This window comes from Mya arenaria, chromosome 3, assembly GCF_026914265.1.
Source record: "Mya arenaria isolate MELC-2E11 chromosome 3, ASM2691426v1".
NCBI classification, from domain to species: Eukaryota; Metazoa; Mollusca; class Bivalvia; order Myida; family Myidae; genus Mya; species Mya arenaria.
Window position 1 is genome coordinate 86,725,516 of NC_069124.1, and position 21,668 is coordinate 86,747,183.

At 37.2% G+C, this 21,668-nt stretch overlaps 2 protein-coding genes across 2 annotated transcripts; both read right to left on the minus strand.

The window, feature by feature from the left end:
* Positions 1-8: 8 nt before the first annotated feature.
* On the minus strand, positions 9-3,638 carry LOC128229086 (WSCD family member GA21586-like). Its single transcript, XM_052940748.1, has 3 exons — positions 2,767-3,638; positions 1,038-1,274; positions 9-916 (listed from the first exon to the last, which is right to left on the minus strand). Exons 1-3 carry the CDS (start codon positions 3,080-3,082, stop codon positions 540-542), a joined length of 930 nt encoding a protein of 309 aa, XP_052796708.1. The 5' UTR covers positions 3,083-3,638; the 3' UTR covers positions 9-539.
* A 114-nt stretch (positions 3,639-3,752) lies between these two features.
* Positions 3,753-9,004, minus strand: LOC128229088 (succinate dehydrogenase assembly factor 4, mitochondrial-like). The gene is made up of 2 exons (XM_052940750.1): positions 8,860-9,004; positions 3,753-4,354 (listed from the first exon to the last, which is right to left on the minus strand). Exons 1-2 carry the CDS (start codon positions 8,909-8,911, stop codon positions 4,053-4,055), a joined length of 354 nt encoding a protein of 117 aa, XP_052796710.1. The 5' UTR covers positions 8,912-9,004; the 3' UTR covers positions 3,753-4,052.
* Positions 9,005-21,668: the final 12,664 nt, after the last annotated feature.

Below are 21,668 nucleotides of genomic sequence, written 5' to 3' on the forward strand. Positions count from 1 at the left end.
TTACTTGCTTTTATTTTTAAGAACATTCATTAATACAATGTAAACATATTAAAAGTATTACCCTGGGTTGAATGAACATAAATAACGACCATACAATATGTACCCTGATGATTGCTTTTTTATAAATATAATGTATATATATAACAAGCACATACTTAAAATGACCGTTTAATTTAAATAACAACAGCATTACCCTGTGTGGTTTATAAATATATAGAAAATTAGAAGAGTATCTATTCTCTGACATGGTTCATACTCTGGAAGTGTCAAAACATGAAACAGCGATTATGACAGGGAATGATCATGTGTATACAACTGCATATACGTATCTACATGCAACTACATGTGTATACTTAAGTAGTTCATAAACAATATAATGGTATAAAAACCTTCAAAATGCGATGAGAGGAACGTTTAAAAAGGTATGCTTAGTATTGATGATGCTCGCATCTATTTTGCTGGAATGCAAAGTTGGATTCTTCAATGATCTTAAACATAGAACATAGTGCAACAATGGGACTGGGTTATGATGTCCAGGGTTATGGGAGGCGAGTGATATCTCCGCCAACATTGAAGGTGTTCTTGAACTCGCTGTTGAGCATACCCTCCACCTGTCTTGTGGCCTCCAGCAGCCGCCGCTGCTTGTCCGCGTTGTAGATCAGCCTCAGAAGCTTCAGGCGATCAGCGTTCTCCATCTTCCGCCGGAAGGTGCCCTCCTGCAAGAGCGCCGTGCAGCTCACGTCGCTCTCGGAGACTGGGATGTTGAGGAATGTTGCGAGGCGCCGCATCTCCCCTGGAAGGTCTTGAAGCAGGTTGTCGTACTGCAGCACGTGCAATCGGCCCTGGAACTGGCGGAGGGTCGTGTTCACCATGGATACATACTGATCAAGGGAGTACTTGAAGGCCATTTCCGCCACTGAAACATACGCAATCGAATAACTTAGTAATATGTATGGTTATTCTTACTAAATACACTCGGTACCGATATTTTTTTTATAAATCATTCCAAATATATGTACATGTACAGATGTTCATACCAGCTATCAGGTGCATCTGTTTGGGTATGCCCGTATGCCCACTTAACCGGAGGTTAAAGTATGATAGTAACGTGTCGTAAGGATTCCTGATGACCAGGACCGCCCTCTCAAACTGCACCTTGTGCTCCAGGTCATGCGTTTTCACGGCGATTGTTCGCTCAAACTGCCTGGCGCATTCGAATGGGAACCCGGAAGCGTGAAGCATAGGGTCACAGTAAACGCTTCCTGTGCCAATTCCTTAAATGATAATGATATGGATTTCCTAAATATAAATGCGTTTTAACCTGTGAATATCTTGAAAACGCGCAATGAGAAGAGTGGTTGGTACCTATAACTCGACAGTTCATATTTTTTAATGTGGAGTTTTATTCCGCGAGTGTCCGTTTTCAGATTTTGTTTTCGTTTTGTTAGGCTATTCTAATGCATAAAGCCTATACATATATGTATACCTGGGGCAACCGTCCATGATCATTAGGGTACCGATATAAAGAAGTAATATATAACATATGTTTTGAATGAAATGGGACAGTTATATTAAGTATGTTTAACAGAAAAAAAGTTTTTAATCAATGCTGTTATTTGAAAAGCAGTGTTTCTTACAATCCAAAATGTTTGACGTATACCGTTCAATTATGGGACTAAATGGAATAATTTATGATATTCTACACATATAAAAACATTCTAGGTTCCAGTACCCATCAGCTTATAAGTAACACATGATACTTTATATCGCTTGTTAATTGAGAATATGTATGTTAAATTATTATGTTAAAAAAAGCTTTTAAAGAGGCACATGGTCCTCACGACCGTGATTCGCTGGACGTGGTAGACACAAACGTAACAATGGCATTATTCAGTAGGCAGACTCAAGTTCATGCGTGTAATACCTTTTGGTACGCATGATTCGATTACATATAAACGGGGTGTTCTGTACCCAAAGGGAGTTTCAACTTTAATTCTACGGTTTTTATTATTTCTCTACTCCGATGATTAATTAACTGATTAAAATTTAACCCACTATTGCAAGTTATTTTAAATTTTATATAATTCAACAACAAAGTTGTGATTTTATGGGATTGGATTTTGACAATTCGTCAATATCTTAATTTTATTGCGTATACATCCAACAGGGACGTATTTTGGGTATTTTGAATTGAACGCCCGTACACTCTTGTGCTAGGTGTCGAAGAGTAAAGGTCTCTCTGTAGTTAGGTCACAAGGTGTTATATGGGTGGAAGCGACGGTGTTCCCGGATTTGTTTTTGAAGAAAACAGTTATAAAGGAATCATTATCAAGTATTATGTACGCTAACGTTTAGTCAAATAATGTCAAACTTAAACCAAGTAAAAATGTATAATAAAAATTAGTATGTATAAACAGTCAACATCCCCTTAGACTTCTTTAATAACTTGATTTCGAGTTTTAACCATTTGCCATTTCGATGAAGCTTAAATTCATTTGTACGCCCAGGCCAATTTAGAAAAGAAGCGAAGCATTTCGTTAAACCGATATACTGAAATACTGCTACCGTGACTGATGTTACAAAATGAAATGTATTCATCATACAAAAGAAACATTTCATTTCCTTTAATTGCTGTCTAAAACGCAAAGTACGCCCGGTGATAAGACGTCTCCGGAGTCGGACCGTAGATAACATCACGGACATGTAAACCGTCCTATACGTCACAAAGATCAGTATTTTAAATAATCAACACGAAGGAAAACACACCTGTAAGCTGCTGTAAGAGATGGCGGACCCAAGTGTTGCCAGATCCGGGGAAGCTGACTAGCGCGGTTACTGGAAGCGGCTCACATGACAGCCTTGCGTATCGCCGCTGACAATCACCGTGGTCCACAGAGTTCCGAGATATGTTAACATCAATACAATCAGAGTGCGAAACGTCAGCGGCATTCCTTTGTTCGTCCTCAGTTATTTGGAGATGTTTCAGCGCGGTCCTGGCGTGTACAGCAGCCTTTTCACAGTTTTGCATTAGAAGAAGGATTCCGAGAGATGTGGAGCAGACGCGCTGTAGATATCGGACCATATCGAAGTCAACGCCTCAACGGACAGAGAAACAAGGATTGTAGACAGCTAAATATTGGTTGTCAGTCAGTGCTGACCTAAGCAAATCAAACTATTACATAACTACACCTGTAATACCACGCACACATTTAATAGCGGACACTACTATGCAACGAAATATTAACATTGTGTTGCTAATGATGATCCACACTTTCATAATGGTGACCTTTAGCGAACTCACATTCACACGTCAAGTGTTAATATAATTAAGCCGTTATAAATGACAGTCGATATCAATTGATCACTGTTTGAAGAATTTCAGTTTCAAATAACATCAAATGTACGAAATAATAAAATTACTTGTATCGTTATGTCCAATAAAAAGGATGACAACTTTATGACATATTTCTTAAAAAAAAAAATGCACGTGCTGCACGTTTCCGTGACAGTGTAAACGGTGTTTACACATTATAGGGCTAAAATTGTTTAGTAAAAATGTGACAAATTCATCAACGAAAATGGGGTGACTTTTTGTGTGACATTTCAGAGATCCTTTATATCATGTATGATATCTGCTCATTATCAAATGAATGGTTTTACAAAATCATGCTAAATTGTAAAGCCAGCATCAGTGCACAAAACACGTTGCCGTAAATGAACATATTGGCAAGGATTGAAAGTGATGAAGAATATCAAGTGAACCATTTATTTTCACAATTACTCGTCAACACTGCTCACATGATCTATAGACAACATAACTAAATGCGGCACACCTCAGCAAGTAAACATTATCAAAGCTATACAGATATTTTAAATGAACAGTGACCCTGCGGGTGACATGTTCAAACTCACCAAATCAAAATCTGTTCTCGTTGAAACATTTCAATAACTTTGATCAGTATAACAAATACTAAAGCACAACGATCAAAGAACATCTGTATGCTCCTCAATGTATTAGTATTTCAATCAACATTCCCTTTCCACGGAAACTGCTAAAAGTCTGACACTCGGCCTTTTCTCTCCCAGTCCCCATAGCGCGTGGGTTCTGGCCCGCGTGGACCCCCTATTTCACCAGTCACCGGGTTTTTATCATCAGGAAACCTCTCCAGTGGTTCCTTCTCCTGGTATGGCTCCACAGACTCCACATCCTCCTGCTCCCACTTGTCGTCAAGGCGACCGGAAGGTGTCTTTCCCTTTTTTCGCTTTGATTTTTGGCCACTGTCAGTTGAATCAGTGGAATGAAACCGCGACACTGTCGATGAAGCAAGCTTGGATACCGGTGAAGAAAAACGACCTGAGGTTGAAAAAAGAGTTCAGTTATAATTTACATGTTACGATGTAATTATGTGAAATTAGATAGGACCACGGACCTATAAATGGTTTATAGGTTCGTAAGGTTACATTCTTAAAACATATAGGCTCTTGTTTGTAACTTTGCCGTCCTTGTGCATTTTAGTATGACCCCTCAGGTAGTCCACCTAAATGGCCGTCAACGTGTCTTTTGACGATTTTTTTTTACTAAAGACTCGGGACATCCGCCATCCAAGCAAAATGTAGCGAATGGTCCTTGCGCAGAGAATCCTCGCAGCCACAATTTTGAATTTTTCTCCGTTATAAATTCATTTTTTTTACGAAAATATTATTGCCAACTATTAAACACATTTATTTATGTCATTATGCCAAAAAAAATGTTCAGATATAAAACATTTATATGTGTGGATTGTTTATCAAGTATTCCAATATCAGTAAATCTGGGGAAATCTGACAGGTCTTGTGCATGTATAAAACGGTATGAATTTGTGACCCAGTATATTCATGTGAAAATAACTCTAATGACTAATTCGATCCAGTTTAGATCGATAACTCGGTATATATACTGAAAATTTTTGTCATTATTATTTTACATCGATGCACAATATTACTGTATTTTTTTCGCCCAGTGTTAAATGTTAGAGAGTTGTAGCGTTAAAGGGATACATAAGAAATGTCAAAATAATAAAAAAAGTATCCCTGATTGCTCATTATTGTAGCTAACACCTCAAGTAGCAACAATAATGCGCGTATAGGGAACTTTTTTAACATTTGGATATATTCATTTTGTTCCAGAGTCGCCAAATCAAAAATCGTCAAAGACTGAGGCGGCTGTTTATATGGACAGGGCTTTTTCTGCCCATTTTGGGAAAAAGACCCTAGACATTTTGGGAAATTTTGCGTCATGAAAATGCCGAAATTGGGAAATTTTACAGTTAAAAGAATTTAAGTATCTACCATGGCCGAGAGTGTAAGATAGGTTCATTCCGACCCGAGCGTAGGGTGTTTTGCGAAAACGAGGTTTACCGATTTTCTGCAAAACACCCTGCGCGAGGGTCGGGATGAACCTATCTTACACGAGCGGCTATGGTAGATGCTTTTTCTCCCACCTCAGTTAAACAAAATTAAGTAAAAATGTATTTTTGCTGGAACTCTTTGTGCTTAGTGAAAATAATTGCGTATGGATATGCGATAGCACTTGGTTGACATGGATATGCGCGCAATTTTTCAGTTAATGTTAATAGTCAAATCGGTCTTTTTAAATAGTTCTAAGGAGAATGAAGCATTATTTCTTGAATGGTGCTTGAAAACTGTTTCATGGTGACATTTGAAGCGAGAAATAATTAATTAGCGTTCTAAATATTACCATAAGACAAGATTTCCTTGATGCTACTGACGGACAGTCTTCAACAAGGGAGGTAATTACAATGTGGTGACCATCAAAAAGGAGTTCCATACGGGCATTTTATCTTTGCCCGTGGGCAAGATAAGAATATCTAGCATGGTTAAATTATTAACTTATTGGATCTACTTTAATCTGAGGTGGGAGAAAAGGCTGTCTAGTCTCCTGCGAAATAGGAAATGGGTTGATATTAGTTTATTTTCCCTTTAAAAGACCCAAAATGGTTGAAATATCAATCCTTGGGGTGTAAATATCTATTGAAATAAATCATGACAGATAATATTTCATACTGATCTCTGAATGTGATGAAAATCAATGATTTCCAAGTTCAATTATCAAAAAAACTTTACATCACATAATTTATTAGGATGTTGTAAATGAACCAGTACAGGTGTTTTTTTTTTTATTGGGATTTTTTTTTCTAAATATTGGAAACATCTTCTATATATTGCTTTGGGAATGGGACCCGTGGGAACAATAGAAAAAGCCCTGTATGGACTAATACCTCAGGCAGAGTATAGCAGCGGCGGGTCCAGGGCTTTCTAAATGGGGGAGGGGGGCACAACTAATTATAAACATATCAAACTTTTTTTGAATGCATTATTTAATCATATAATGAAATGGAATCAACATTTGTTTTCACTGTCAACAATGTTTGGCAAATAAATTGAATTAAAAAGATATCATTTACTGAGATAAACCTTTCAAAAAAAACAACAAAGATATCTAGCCGTTTTGGGGAATCAAACCAGGGTCTCAACGATACTGTAGGTACTTCGGATGTCATTGTTATAAATTTAAGTTAGCTAAAGTAAAAACAACTCGACAACAAATTCCAAAACGGGTTTCAAATAAATTATTATGTATTAATTTACAAAGGCTCTAGCATAATTCAGAGAACTAGACGATAATAAAGGCGGCTACATTTTGAATTTAAACTTTTGTTAAATGCACCGCCATGCACACACATATCTTGTTGGCACACAATGCCGTTAAAAGCAATTATGAACATGTAATGTGCACATGTTAGCAATGATGAACATATAATGTGCACATGTTAACAGTTTAAAACAACTTATATTTCTGGTATATGATATATTCTTAAAACAGTAAACTGACGCGAATAACTGTAGCCATATTTGTCTACTTTTGATCAGCTGTCTGTGTGAAATGCAGCATCGATTTTTTTCTTGAATGTTCGGGCCCAGATCTCATTTTTCAAAAGACTTTTTCGTTTCAAATACTATGTTATACTTGATAATCAGGTTGTTTATTTGCTCAAATGCTTATCCCCCCCCCATGAAAATGCCGAAATTGGGAAATTTTACAGTTAAAAGAATTTAAGTATCTACCATGGCCGAGAGTGTAAGATAGGTTCATTCCGACCCGAGCGTAGGGTGTTTTGCGAAAACGAGGTTTACCGATTTTCTGCAAAACACCCTGCGCGAGGGTCGGGATGAACCTATCTTACACGAGCGGCTATGGTAGATGCTTTTTCTCCCACCTCAGTTAAACAAAATTAAGTAAAAATGTATTTTTGCTGGAACTCTTTGTGCTTAGTGAAAATAATTGCGTATGGATATGCGATAGCACTTGGTTGACATGGATATGCGCGCAATTTTTCAGTTAATGTTAATAGTCAAATCGGTCTTTTTAAATAGTTCTAAGGAGAATGAAGCATTATTTCTTGAATGGTGCTTGAAAACTGTTTCATGGTGACATTTGAAGCGAGAAATAATTAATTAGCGTTCTAAATATTACCATAAGACAAGATTTCCTTGATGCTACTGACGGACAGTCTTCAACAAGGGAGGTAATTACAATGTGGTGACCATCAAAAAGGAGTTCCATACGGGCATTTTATCTTTGCCCGTGGGCAAGATAAGAATATCTAGCATGGTTAAATTATTAAATTATTGGATCTTCTTTAATCTGAGGTGGGAGAAAAGGCTGTCTAGTCTCCTGCGAAATAGGAAATGGGTTGATATTAGTTTATTTTCCCTTTAAAAGACCCAAAATGGTTGAAATATCAATCCTTGGGGTGTAAATATCTATTGAAATAAATCATGACAGATAATATTTCATACTGATCTCTGAATGTGATGAAAATCAATGATTTCCAAGTTCAATTATCAAAAAAACTTTACATCACATAATTTATTAGGATGTTGTAAATGAACCAGTACAGGTGGTTTTTTTTTATTGGGATTTTTTTTTCTAAATATTGGAAACATCTTCTATATATTGCTTTGGGAATGGGACCCGTGGGAACAATAGAAAAAGCCCTGTATGGACTAATACCTCAGGCAGAGTATAGCAGCGGCGGGTCCAGGGCTTTCTAAATGGGGGAGGGGGGCACAACTAATTATAAACATATCAAACTTTTTTTGAATGCATTATTTAATCATATAATGAAATGGAATCAACATTTGTTTTCACTGTCAACAATGTCTGGCAGATAAATTGAATTAAAAAGATATGATTTACTAAAGATATGATTTACTGAGATAAACCTTTCAAAAAACAACAAAGATATCTAGCCGTTTTGGGGAATCAAACCAGGGTCTCAACGATACTGTAGGTACTTCGGATGTCATTGTTATAAATTTAAGTTAGCTAAAGTAAAAACAACTCGACAACAAATTCCAAAACGGGTTTCAAATAAATTATTATGTATTAATTTACAAAGGCTCTAGCATAATTCAGAGAACTAGACGATAATAAAGGCGGCTACATTTTGAATTTAAACTTTTGTTAAATGCACCGCCATGCACACACATATCTTGTTGGCACACAATGCCGTTAAAAGCAATTATGAACATGTAATGTGCACATGTTAGCAATGATGAACATATAATGTGCACATGTTAACAGTTTAAAACAACTTATATTTCTGGTATATGATATATTCTTAAAACAGTAAACTGACGCGTATAACTGTAGCCATATTTGTCTACTTTTGATCAGCTGTTATACATATATAACAAACTAAGCTGTAATCTATTTCACATTTATTATCTATTGCAATGCCAATACTCGTAAATGATATTTTCGAATTGATTTGATGAAAACTTAAATCATTTTACCTGTTAACGCGTATAGCGACGAAAGTACTCTTGACAGCTGTGTGTTTGACATTTTGTTCAATTACGTAAAGTGGGCAATGGATAAATTTGCGCCATTAATTCGCAATAGCAGCAACAAAATTTGACATACTCAATTTACGCTAACTTCTGAACAACTACATTCGTTCACTTTTCAAAAAGCACAATACAAAATAGTTTATTCCTGAAAATACGAGTTAATATGATATTCCTTAAATTCGAATGTATTCGTTACCTCAGGTTTCACTTTCGGTTTGCCGGTGTAACGTTGTAAAGTGACCCCCATAGAATAATGACCCCCCGGTCATTATTTTATATAAAATAATGACCCCCGGTCATTATTTTATATAAAATATTGACCGGGGGGTCATTATATTATGACTGGGGGGTCATTATATTATGACTCCTCACACGTAGAAAAATGACCCCTCACGTAGAAATGTGACCCCCTATAGAATAAGGACCCCCCCCCAATCCAAACCTTGACCTAACCTATCTAAGGTACACTTGCACAACATAATTATCTTCATCCATAGACATCGGAGGAGAGATGGCACCCGTCCGTGCATGCGTCCATACTGCACGTTTTTTTTGACCGCAGTTAGATGGAATTGATCCAAGCTTCAGGGATTACCACTACCGATGCCTATTTGTGTGGAAAGAAAAAATGGTTAAAGTCTCCGACCGAGAATCACTTGCCCCTCACCGTTGTGAGTTCGACGCCTACCAGGGTCGTGTATGGGTGACAGGCATACAAACTGTGCGCTGCTCAGTTTATCATTTAAAACATAGGCGATGGACTGCATAGGAACGTTCCATCAACAAAATACGCAACTACTTGTTGTAATTTACGGCCTGTTTGAATATCAACAATCAAAAATATTTATAATCACAGAACTAGCTAGTTTTCAGGGGGCGAGGGTGGCTGGATTTCAATCTAGTATCGTTGGACTTCTTACCAGAACTCGTCTAATCCTGATCTGATGTAACATACTTCGATAGCTTCCTCGCCTAAGAATCGAATCTGTGCAACTGGATTAGGAGTCAACTATATAAACCTCTCTGCGATTGAAATTAAATAATTATTAATTATACAAGCAGAATCACTGTAAGTGCACTGTAAGTGACAAGTGTTTGTTAGTGATTTGAATCATTTTCGTAGTCATCAAAGTTGTATAGTGATTAAACGTCCCACACAGATTAATGGAACTAGCAATGATGAATGACTTAAAAATATTATCCCTTTTTTCTTTTCATGACCATTCGAAAAGTGGTTTTAGAAATCATTTAGCACAAAAAGGATAAGCAATTCATGCAAAAGATCTGAGTTACAGGTTAATTACAGCAACCTCTTATTATCATAAATGTTCTTTCTTCCCCAGGACTGTGTACCATTGGAACAACCTACCACTTACTGTTGCCCTCCTCCCTACCCCTGAGCAGTTCAGTGCAGCTATATTTAAGAAATGAACGCCTTCTCGCGTCGGTTCACGATTATATGAATACAACAAGTCTCGTGCATAGTTCGTAAACCCCGAAGGGGTTTACGTTAACTATGCACGCTACTTGTTGTATTCATATACCCGTTGAACTATAGCGAGAAGGCGTTCATTTCTTATATTTATATTATCATTTATATTATTTCTACTTATATCAAAAGAATAATAGTCGATTTATTGGATTATCTTCTAAGAAAATCGATTGCATCTTATTAACACGACGATCGCGTCCGTTATTCGGAAGAGCGGTGGCCAGCCCATATGACGTCACGGAGACTTGTTTATTTCGTATGTGCCAATCAGATTGCGTGACGAAATATCTCGCTCATTTTTTGAAGGAATTTAACATTAACTTGAGATATATTTTAACCTTAATTAGAAGACGTGTCGCGCACACCACCCAGATCCGCTCGTCAAAGGTCAAGGTCACACTTGGAGTCGGCGCAAAATCCGTGTCCGGAGCATAACTTCTATATGGATGGAGGGATTTTAATATAATTTGGCATAAATGTTCTCCATGGCAAGGCGGTGTGTCGCGCGAAAAAATTATGTCTCTGTGGCAAAGGTCAAGGTCACACTTAGAGGTCAAATGTCAAATAACAAGTTCAAGGTTACATAGACCTTAAAACTGAAAACGGTTTCCGCTCAATAACTTAATTATTGTTCAACCTTCAGCTGCCAAACCTGATAGGATGATCACCCATATTGAGTAAATGACCCCTATTGTTTTTGGGGTCACAATATCAAAGGTCAAGGTCATTATCATTCTTTCATCTTCACAAATGTCCATTATGAATCTTTCTGTGAAAATTTAAACCTACAAAGCGGGCTCGACATCTGCCCGTGGGCATGCAGAATGTATTTCTAGTTAACCCTTTTAAACATTCTTTTAAATCTTTTTAAACTACTCTTTAAACCTTCTTGCGATTTTGACGCGCAACCATGTCTACGTCCCCGGGGGTGTTTGACATTACCGGAAGACAGACAGACAGACGGACGGACGGACAAACGGACAGACGGACGGACATACTTCTAATTTTGACCTAATATGACTCAGTTTTAAACTCACTCGAATTAACTAGCATTCTGACCAAATTTTATAAAGATTCATATAAAAATGTGGCCTCTAGAGTGTTTTTACTTTTGTGTGAATATAGATACGGGTCTTGGTAGCATTATCGTTGAATTTGCTAGATCTGATTTTATCACATGACATCGCTTGTTTTTCATGTAATATAATCATTACGAATTTCTTTATATTTAACACGTGTAATATAACTTTGACGTGACTCATTTCCGCCAATACATTCCATATAGAAAAAAGGCGTGAAAAGCGTGCGTACTCATAGCGTTAAAAAGGGTTTATTTTATATGTTTTATTTTTATGTTTTAAGTCATGTGATAAAACGAATCTCACATTCGTTGTCAAAAAATATAATATTTTATTAAACTCGTTCAAGAAAATGTTATAAAGCTCGCCCGAGGCTCGCTATGTAACATTTTCTTGAGCTCGTTTAATAAAATCTTATATCATATGACAACTCATGTGAGATCCTATATATCCGTGGTTCGGGAGTGTTGTTCGGTATATAATAAGGACAATTTCATAAACGAAAGGACTTTTTATTTAAAACTGTATGGAATATAGAGGCGAATCCAACAAAACGTCCCAGGGTGTTGACCTGTGCTTTGGTAAAACTACATGTCACATATGTTTATATCTTAAGCTATTATTTTAGTTAGTAAATCACACAAGGTATATTTAGCACGCATTGTTATGCTCATCAGATGCAATATGTTAAACCAAATTTAGCATAAATTGTATCGTTCTCCACTGAGTTGTTGATTTATTCTTGCACGTGTCACTTATCAATTAAGTATGTTTTCGACATCGCTCCAGTCACATACTATATTGAAAATATTTGCATCCACCTCGTCAGATAACCCACGCAGCCCTTCTACATTGTAAGGCGTGTTAGTAAAAGCCTTCACATATACAGTCTTTACACTTTTGTCAAGTTTTAATAGCAAGGCTTCGTCTGCGTAACAATTCACTAAAGCAGCATCTAATATGTCATCACTTATAAGGGCGTGGTATCTTTCTGGAATGTGGTTCCGAATTCGTTTGTATGGCTTTCTTGAGAACTCTTCGCCATCTACCTCTAGCACCGGGACAAAATGGTCGCTGGAATTCTGAATGTACACTGCTCGACCCCTTAAATTACCACCAATGAGGCCTAACGGTTTGTATTCTAACCAACGCCACTGTTCCTTACTGCCATACTGTGAATAAACATACACAACGCTTCTGGTGAGAGTTGCAAAAGCAAATATCTCCACTTCTGTTCCCCAAGTGTTTTCGGAGGCCATCATTGACGTGTCTAGATATCTGGAAACCGAATCACGTGTAATGCCTTTCATTAGAGTTTCGTTTTCTTTCATGAAGTCAACAATCGCTTGCCTTATCAAGCTATGGTGTGTTTGTACGCCAAAAACTAAATAACTGAATGTTCTAAACAAACAATTGCCATCCCCACGCATGTTTACAGTTTTAGTAGGTTTGGCGTCTCGTCGTATATATTTGTCTGGACCGGATGCATACGTGTTTTTGACTGCCGACTTAAATACACTCGAGATTTGTTCCTGCCATTCTTGATTAGATGGTCTGAATTGAAATGGTTGGGGTTCTTGATTAGTAGATTCTGTAGAATTGGTAGGTTGTGTTGCAACATCTTCTCGCGATACTCTTCTCTTTTTTGGAGGGAGATTGCAGTCGTCAGATTTATCGTTTCTTTTTGCAGGTCTTTCAAACGCTTTCTCGTTTGCTTGGGTTCCTGTTTCTTTGTTTATTAGACTGTGGTCATCTTTTGGACCTTCAGTTGGTCGCTTTTCTGTGTTATCTGTAGCAGCATCGTCATTACTCTGCCTATAGCGATTCAGTCTGTTCCCACTTACACTTGTTTTCATTCCTTCTAGGAAATAAGTGCCTTTTCCAGTTACTTTTGTTATTTTGAATGGTCCTTTCCATTTTAGACCCAATTTCCCTCCTTTTCTCGTCAATTTTCTGGTGTTATGAAGAAGGACTTGGTCGCCGACTTCAAAACCTGCTGTATCGTCTTTAGGTAGTGAAGAATCGTAATATTTCTTCTGCTTCGATTGTGCCGTTTTAATATTGGACGATGCTTCTTTTCTGTTGCACGACAGTTTAATGAACGAGTCTATTCTTTCCTTTAGTGACAATTCAGAGTCTTGGTTATCATCCGATTGCATTGCTAAGTCTAGTTCTATTGGTAAGCGTGCGTGCCTTCCAAACACAAGATAGAATGGTGTTTGTTTCGTCGACTCATGTTTAGACGTTCTATAGGCAAACAGTACGTATGGTAACTTAATGTCCCAATTTTTCTGCGACAAATCTACACTGTGCACAAGCATATCGCACAAAGTCCTGTTAAATCTTTCAGTATGTCCTCCTGTTTGTGGGTGATATGCTGATGCAATTCTATGTTCTATCCCAAACTGCTTGCAAAACTTTTCATTCAAGTCGTTGCAGAATTCTCTCCCCTGATCCGTTATTAATACGCTGGGGCAACCATGTGTCGTGACAAACTTTGTGAATACTGATAGTACAGTTTCAGATGACTTGTCTGGAATCCCTTCTGCCTCTACCCATTTTGTCAAATATTCTGTTATAACGACAATGTACTTGTTTCCTGAAATGTATAAATGTAAGCATTTTACAATACTTATTTTAATCAACGATGCATTGTCAAAGACAATACTAGTATATCCCCAGCCGATAGATGTTTCTTTTCAAGTTTGAGTTTGCATAGAAACTAGAATTTCATTCTGCATGTCTACGGGCCAGCATCGCAGTTTTAAGATGTTGCATAAAAATTCCCTCATGCATATAGGATATCCTCTAGAAAAGCACTTCTAATGACCTCTGTTATCTTTACCTTTAACTGGAGACCTGGTTGATGCGTGCGACACTAGATCTCATGGTAGTTAACATTTGTGTGAAGTTATAGTAAAAAAAATCTCTTCATGCAGTTACCAGATATGCCCTGCACAAGCATTTATCAGTGATCTCTAAGAAGACCTTTACCTTTGACCCATAAACCCAGTTCATGCGCGCAGAACTAGAACTCATGGAGGTGATCACTTGTGTGAAGTTTTTACAGAAATTCCTCCATTTTCATTCAAATTGGAGTTATGGTCCGTAAAAATCAGGACGGACACATGCACGCACATATAGCGAACATCAAAACCTGGCGACTAAGGGTCGAGTTCACCGAAGGTGGGCTCGACAAAAATGGAAGGAAAATAAAAAAGCACTACTCTGTTTCTTAATAATATCTTTCTCAAGTTTACAGTTGATATGTTCTATACAAACTACTTTAAGAAAAAAATCCCCCATTCATTTCGCTTGAAAATTGCAAATTGCTAGTCAAATGCTATAACTCTTAAAAAAAATAATTGAAATCTGGCCAATAGTCTTCAAGAAATAGCCCGGAAACAAAATTTGGACGGACGGACAGACGGGACAGACGGACGGAGGGCAATCCTATCTCGGTTACACCGGTAGGGGAGTTCCATAAAAAAATTCAATGTACTTTTGGAGATATAGTGGAATCCAGTTAGGTTAAAGATGTGTTGAATGTTTTTTAAAGCAGACAGACAGACGGACGCAAAAACGAAAAAAATAAATAAATAAAAAGACGTGCATAATCTCCATATTGCCCTTTATCACTATTCCAAGTTTCATGAATTTTTTTTAAGTATTTTGAAGATATCGCGGGATCCAGATTTTCGGACGGACGGACGGACAGACGGACGGACGGACAGACTGACGGAGGGCATTCCTATAGTCCTCGTAGGGGACTAATAAGCCTGATCATATTTGACTGACAGGTCATAAACAGCTGGTACATTGACATATCAGCTGGCAACCGTCGACGGCGTTTAAGTTACAGAACTATCAAAATTTAATTTAATAAACTATGGTTTTCCCGTAAAAATACAGAACTATCAAAATTTAATTTAATAAACTATGGTTTTCCCGTAAAAATACGACATATATTTACAGTGCTTAAAAAGAAATGCAGTTGCTTTCGCACATGGCCCTGTTTCACATGGGCGGTCGCTTTGCTTGTAACTAATCGTAAACTGCGTAAAATCTATTTCAGTTTACCACCACTCAACAGGTGCATTACCGATACGTCTCTACCGCTCCAGTAACTAAAAATCTCAAGTTAAACTGACTACAATGTATTACAACGTTTCAAATGAGTACGGTGGTACAGAGGTGAAATACCCAGTAGGTTGTTTTCCACCATCATTTAGCATTAACTTCACCGTCAAACCACGTGAAGACTGGACATGGTGATTTTATCAATATAAGTATATTGTAACTTAGCAAACTGATCCTTATAGAAATATGAGTCGCATCATTACTTTTATGCATAATAGTGACTAAAAATGAGCAGTGCAACCGTTGGTACTATGTGAAGGGCGTTTTCTATGTGTAGGGGAGATGTAAAATTATGACCCCCAGTCACAGTTTATGACCGGGGGCACAATATTATGACTCTGCCTCACACAGAAAATAACCCTCATATAGTGGTTTGTGTGAGACTCATTTTCCTATGTGTGGAGGAGTCGTAATATTATGACCCCCGGTCACAGTATTATGACCCCCCGGTCATAGTATTATGACCCCCGGTCACAGTATTATGACCCCCGGTCATAGTATTATGACCCCCGGTCATAGTATTATGACCCCCAGTCATAGTATTATTACGGGGGTCATAACATTATTATGCCCTGTGGTGCCGCATAGCGGTGTTGCCGCATAAAGGTGGTCGGACTCGTTTATGCGGTGATTTTCAACGCATATAGAGGGTGACCACCTTTATGCGGCGACATGCCACGCATAAAACAACTAGATATGTGTCCATAGGACACTGGTGCACCCCTACATGATGCTTAGTAACATGTTATATCATTTGATCTTTAGCGCATATTAAGTTTGTCTTAAAAAGGTTGTTGTGCTCAAGCATGAAGAAAACTAATAAATAAATAGCAAAGTTTTAGTCACTTTTGGGAAATTTCAAACTTTAAAGTCCCATAAGGCTTTTATTTTTATGTTAAAAATGGGTTTAACATTTGTCTAAATAGGGAATGTCAACAATAAAACGTAAAGAAACACTCACTTTTAATTATCCTACATGTAAACATATAGTAAAAAGAATTAAGGGAGGTAATAAAATATTTTGTTTTCCTTATAATGCTTATTGGATATACAAATCTGTTAAAAAGCTTTAAGAAAACAGTTATTTCTTATATAATTTAACTTGAAAAATATATAATTTCTTTAGTATACTTTAGTCACAAAAATAGTGGCAGCCACTCCAAACACAAAGGCCTTATGAGGCTTTAAATTTGAAGGTCAAGGTCATTCAGAGGCCAAGGTTATCTTCATATTAATTTTTTGAAGGTCCAGTTCAAAGCTTTGTTGTGTTCAAATATGAAATTAATAAGTATATTAATACCAAAATTATTACTTCACAAATATTTCCTTATATAATGTATAGTGAATAAAACAACAAAGGGCCATAATTCTGCTAAGACTAAACGCAGCAAAAATTCCTGTCTGTACGATCATCAACATATTAAGGTTGATCATCTGTGAAAGTTTGAACAAAATCCCCCAAGCGGTGTAGGAGGAGTTGCGTTCACAATTTTTTTTCCATATATAATGTATAGTGAATAAAACATCAAAAGGCCATAATTTTGCTAAAACCAATCACAGCCAAAATTCCTGTCTTTACGATCATCTACACATTAAGGTTGATCATCTGTGAAAGTTTGAACAAAATCCACCAAGCGGTGTAGGAGAAGTTGCGTTCACAATTTTTTTCCCTATATAATGTATAGTGAATAAAATATGCCCCCACTTAAGATGGAATGACCTTCGGAACTTAAGACTTTTTCAGAGGAAGAGAGAGTGAGTACATAAAACTAGATCCTGGTCTGGTTGAAACTTCATAGAAGTAACTAGTAATTATCGTTTATGTTTTAATGGGTTTCTTTATGCGGCGAAAGGGGGCCTTTCTGCCGCCTAAACATGCCCTCTGCATGCGTTGAAAATCGCCGCATAATTTTGTTTGACCATCTTTATGCAGCAACACCGCTATGCGGCACCACAATGCCCCGACATATATTGTCTACGAGTCAAAGTCACCAGGGTCTACCAAAGCAGCCCAACAAACCGACAGACAAAACTTACCCTGATAAGAGGTTTCTAGAGGACCTATAAGGTCCATGCCCACTTGCTTGAAAGCCTCGGCGGGAACTGTGATAGGTCGCAGTGGCTTCTTTGCTTTCTTCAGGTTCACCTTTCTTTGACAGTTGTCGCAGTTCTGTATAAACGTGTGTACATCTTCGAAACATCCTTTCCAGTAAAACCTAGTCGAAATCTTTTCCCATCTGAAACAAAGCAAACATAACTATTAGTCCAGATAAGTTACCAAAATACAGTCAACCTTGCCTTAGCGACTCACTGATTTAGACAACTTCCTGCCGTATACGACCCTGTTTACGACCGCCTGACGTAAAAAAATCTATATAAAGTCACTGACTGAATTAAAAGACTCCCTGTCTGACGCCACAAACGACCGTAATGTTTGCACCCCGTGATGATAATATGGCTTAATTAAACGAATTTCATGCATTTTTCAGTCATTAACATATAGCGCTTCGGATCTTGGATTTCTTACCAGCGTGTTAACTTTACTGTGTGCTATGGCAAAAATGTTTATTTTTCTCTTTTATTATCTGAGTTAAGTCAATTTAACCATAACTTCTAATATGTCCAAAATTGGACGATCTGTGGATGCACGAGTTCATTTTATATAATCCGTACGAACAACTTTTCTTGTGAGAAAATCGAATTGGAGCTACCAACCTAATTAAAATTTCGAAATTTCAAAATCCCTGCTCCTTTTAGTATTACCAAACAATAATAAAATATGATGGAAATATAATCTCATATAAACCTATCCATTACCCGATGAATAAACGCGGGATTTGAAAACTCAACCGATGTGCAGTAATATGATATCACGGCAGACAAAATGGCTTGCAAAACAAGTAAAAAGGAATTAGACAAATAATAATGCAAATACGTATACATATTCTAAATAGGGAATATCTTATATCAATTTAAATACCATAATCCAAGAAAAAGACAGGCATCAGGATTTACAAGAACAAATAATAAATTGAAACACTTGACGTTAGTGGACCTGAATTAAAAGACTCCCAGTCATACGTGACCTTTTTGTTAAGGTCTCACGGAAAGTCACCTATTACAAGTTTCACTGTAGTATCATTACTAAAAATAAAGCTAGCCATGGATGCACCTGAGACAAGTTGAAATCCAATACATGTTGTTCTAAATGTTCTAAATGACGATAGAATTATTAGAATTAGTTTTGAGTTTACATAAGCAACTTTCAATGACTGTGGCGTAGTGGTATAATGGAAGAATGCGGAACACTACACATGTTATGATCATGGGTTCGATCCTCATAAGTGCACAGATACAACCTTTTCCTTTTCGGCGGAATTCAAATACTTTCCTGGCATTCTTATAGTTTACTTGGAGGATACTGTCTACTTATTATGTGTACTCGGACCTTATTTGAATTATACATGCAAAATCGAGATAAGTGAGGTTCTCGTGATTTAGATTTTTACATAACATTACTAAATACAAACTATGTAATTCTTTCCAAAAATGAAATAACAAGAGCTGTCACTGTAAGAGACAAATGCCCCCCTAGCACATTGACCTTAATTTGACCTTTGACCTTGAAGGATGACCTTGACCTTGAAATGTTTGAACTCAAAATTTGCAATTCTGTGAAGTTTGATTCAAATCCATTCAATAGTAAAGAAGTTATGGCTGAGACACGAAAAAATTGAACTTTGACCTTTAAGTGTGACCTTGACCTTGGACCTGGGGGACCCGAGAGTTGGATGCGACACACCGTCTCATGGTGCTTTACAATTCTGTGAAGTTTGATTCAAATCCATTCAATAGTAAAGAAGTTATGGCCAAGACACGAAAGATTTGAACTTTGACCTTTAAGTGTGACCTTGACCTTGGACCTGGGGAACTGAGAGTTGGACGCGACACACCTTCTCATGGTGCTTTACAATTCTGTGAAGTTTGATTCGAATCCATTCAACAGTTAAGAAGTTATGACGAAGACACGAAACGGGACGGACGGACGGACGAACGAACGAACGGACGAACGGACAGACAGTGCAATCACTATATGCCCCCCACTTTGTGGGGGGGGGGGGGGCATAAAAAAAACTTCCTCACTTGAGGTTCGAACCCACAACCGCTATCGTCATAGATCTGAACGATACCACTGGGCCAGCGACTCTATATGAGAAATTAATATCTGTAATTTCATTAAGTACAGAGCATTTTAGAGGACAATTAAATTAAAGTGAATATGCTAATGCATCAAGTAAATAAAATACTTATCAAAACAATAACATTTACCTGGAGTCATCCGATCATTACACCCCTATTTATTGACAATAAACTCGTATCTCATAATCAGCTTTTTTAAACGGACTATACTTTAATATTGCACACTGCATATCAAAATAAACCAGTATCATTTACTATTGGCATGAAAAGCGGACAATATATAGACAAAACACTTTATTTCAGTTTTATCTAATAATGGAATGATCCAAAGACCTGTTCACCTATATTATAAACTTTAAAATCAAGTACCGTTATATATTCTTTACCTTTTTCAGTATAATGGTTTTGTCAGCGAAAACCAAAATATTGCGTTCGGACTGTTCTCACAATATATTTACAGTTATTATAATCGAAAATTAATCATAACTGATACAAAGATCTAGAGCTTAATGTTAGTTTGTAAAACGACTCATCTGATACGCCTTATTTATACATACATGACTGTTTTAAAGCATGAAATAACTTTGAGAGTATCCCCTGCCTGTCGGTTGTTCGCTCTCAGTGTCCGTGTCCGTCATAATCCGTACAAGTCTAATAACAAGATAGTTGTCTCGTTATAACGAGATACTTAGTCGTTTTTACGAGATATTTATCTCGTTATTACGAGTTCAGTCACGTTTTGACGCTTTTGTTATTCAGCTTTCGTACTAATTTAAATAATCTTAAATGTCATATCTAACACAGGCTCACAGGAATCACAAGTTCCTTTTTGGTCATGATAATGAAATCATTATATCAAACTTACGTTTTTGAAACTCCCAAATGTCCTCCGTGATCTGATGCATGCATGCTCTGAATGATGTCATCTGTCTTCCCTTTCTTAACAACTTGCAAACGTTTTGATGAGCTGGTTTTCTTATAATACAACCCGTCATCAAAAATAAAAGGTTTGCACTTTCTACGAAAATTCCTCTTTTTGTTCTTGTCTTTTACAGAAACGGGATACTTCCCATTTTTTACAAACTCTACAACATCTGTGTAATCTTTCTCGTCCATGCTGCAAGGTTGGACTGACTGCTTACCACAGACCTTTATATATACACGCGTTTACGTAGAACTGCTTTCGGTGTCGCTGTCGTTTTCTTTGATGTTGAACGAGCGGCTTTTCTGAGGTAAATCAAAGGAACTATTTTTAGAAATGATGCAGTCTGCATAAAACATAAAAAACACCGCTCAGTGACATCATGGACTTTGATGTAAGTCATGGCACGAACAGTGACTGCTTAAATAGCTCCTCAAAGCCTTGCATTTTTAACACATTCGTTTTAAGCAATGCCTCCACGGTATGAACAAAGGCTATCTAACGTCAGATGAAGTAGAACAATGTTGTCTTTGAAGTTGAATCATATACAGCTACGTTAAAGCGACTTATGTATATTGTATTACATTGATGATAATTTAAATGAAATTCAAATGGAAGCAATTTTATATTTCATTTCAATAGATGTAGACACAGCAGCTTCTGCAGCAGTAACATGCAGCGGCTCCAGAAGCAAAAACAACAACAACAAATATAAAAGCCATAGAAACACGACAGTGACTTGAATTGATATAGATATGTTAGTAACAGGCTAAGTGGGGGGGGGGGGGGTCAATATTTTACAGATAAAATCGGGGGGTCATTATTTTATAAGGGGAGTCAGTATTTTATAGAAAATGGTCATTATTTTATATAAAATAATGACCGGGGGGTCATTATTCTATGGGGGTCACTTTACAAC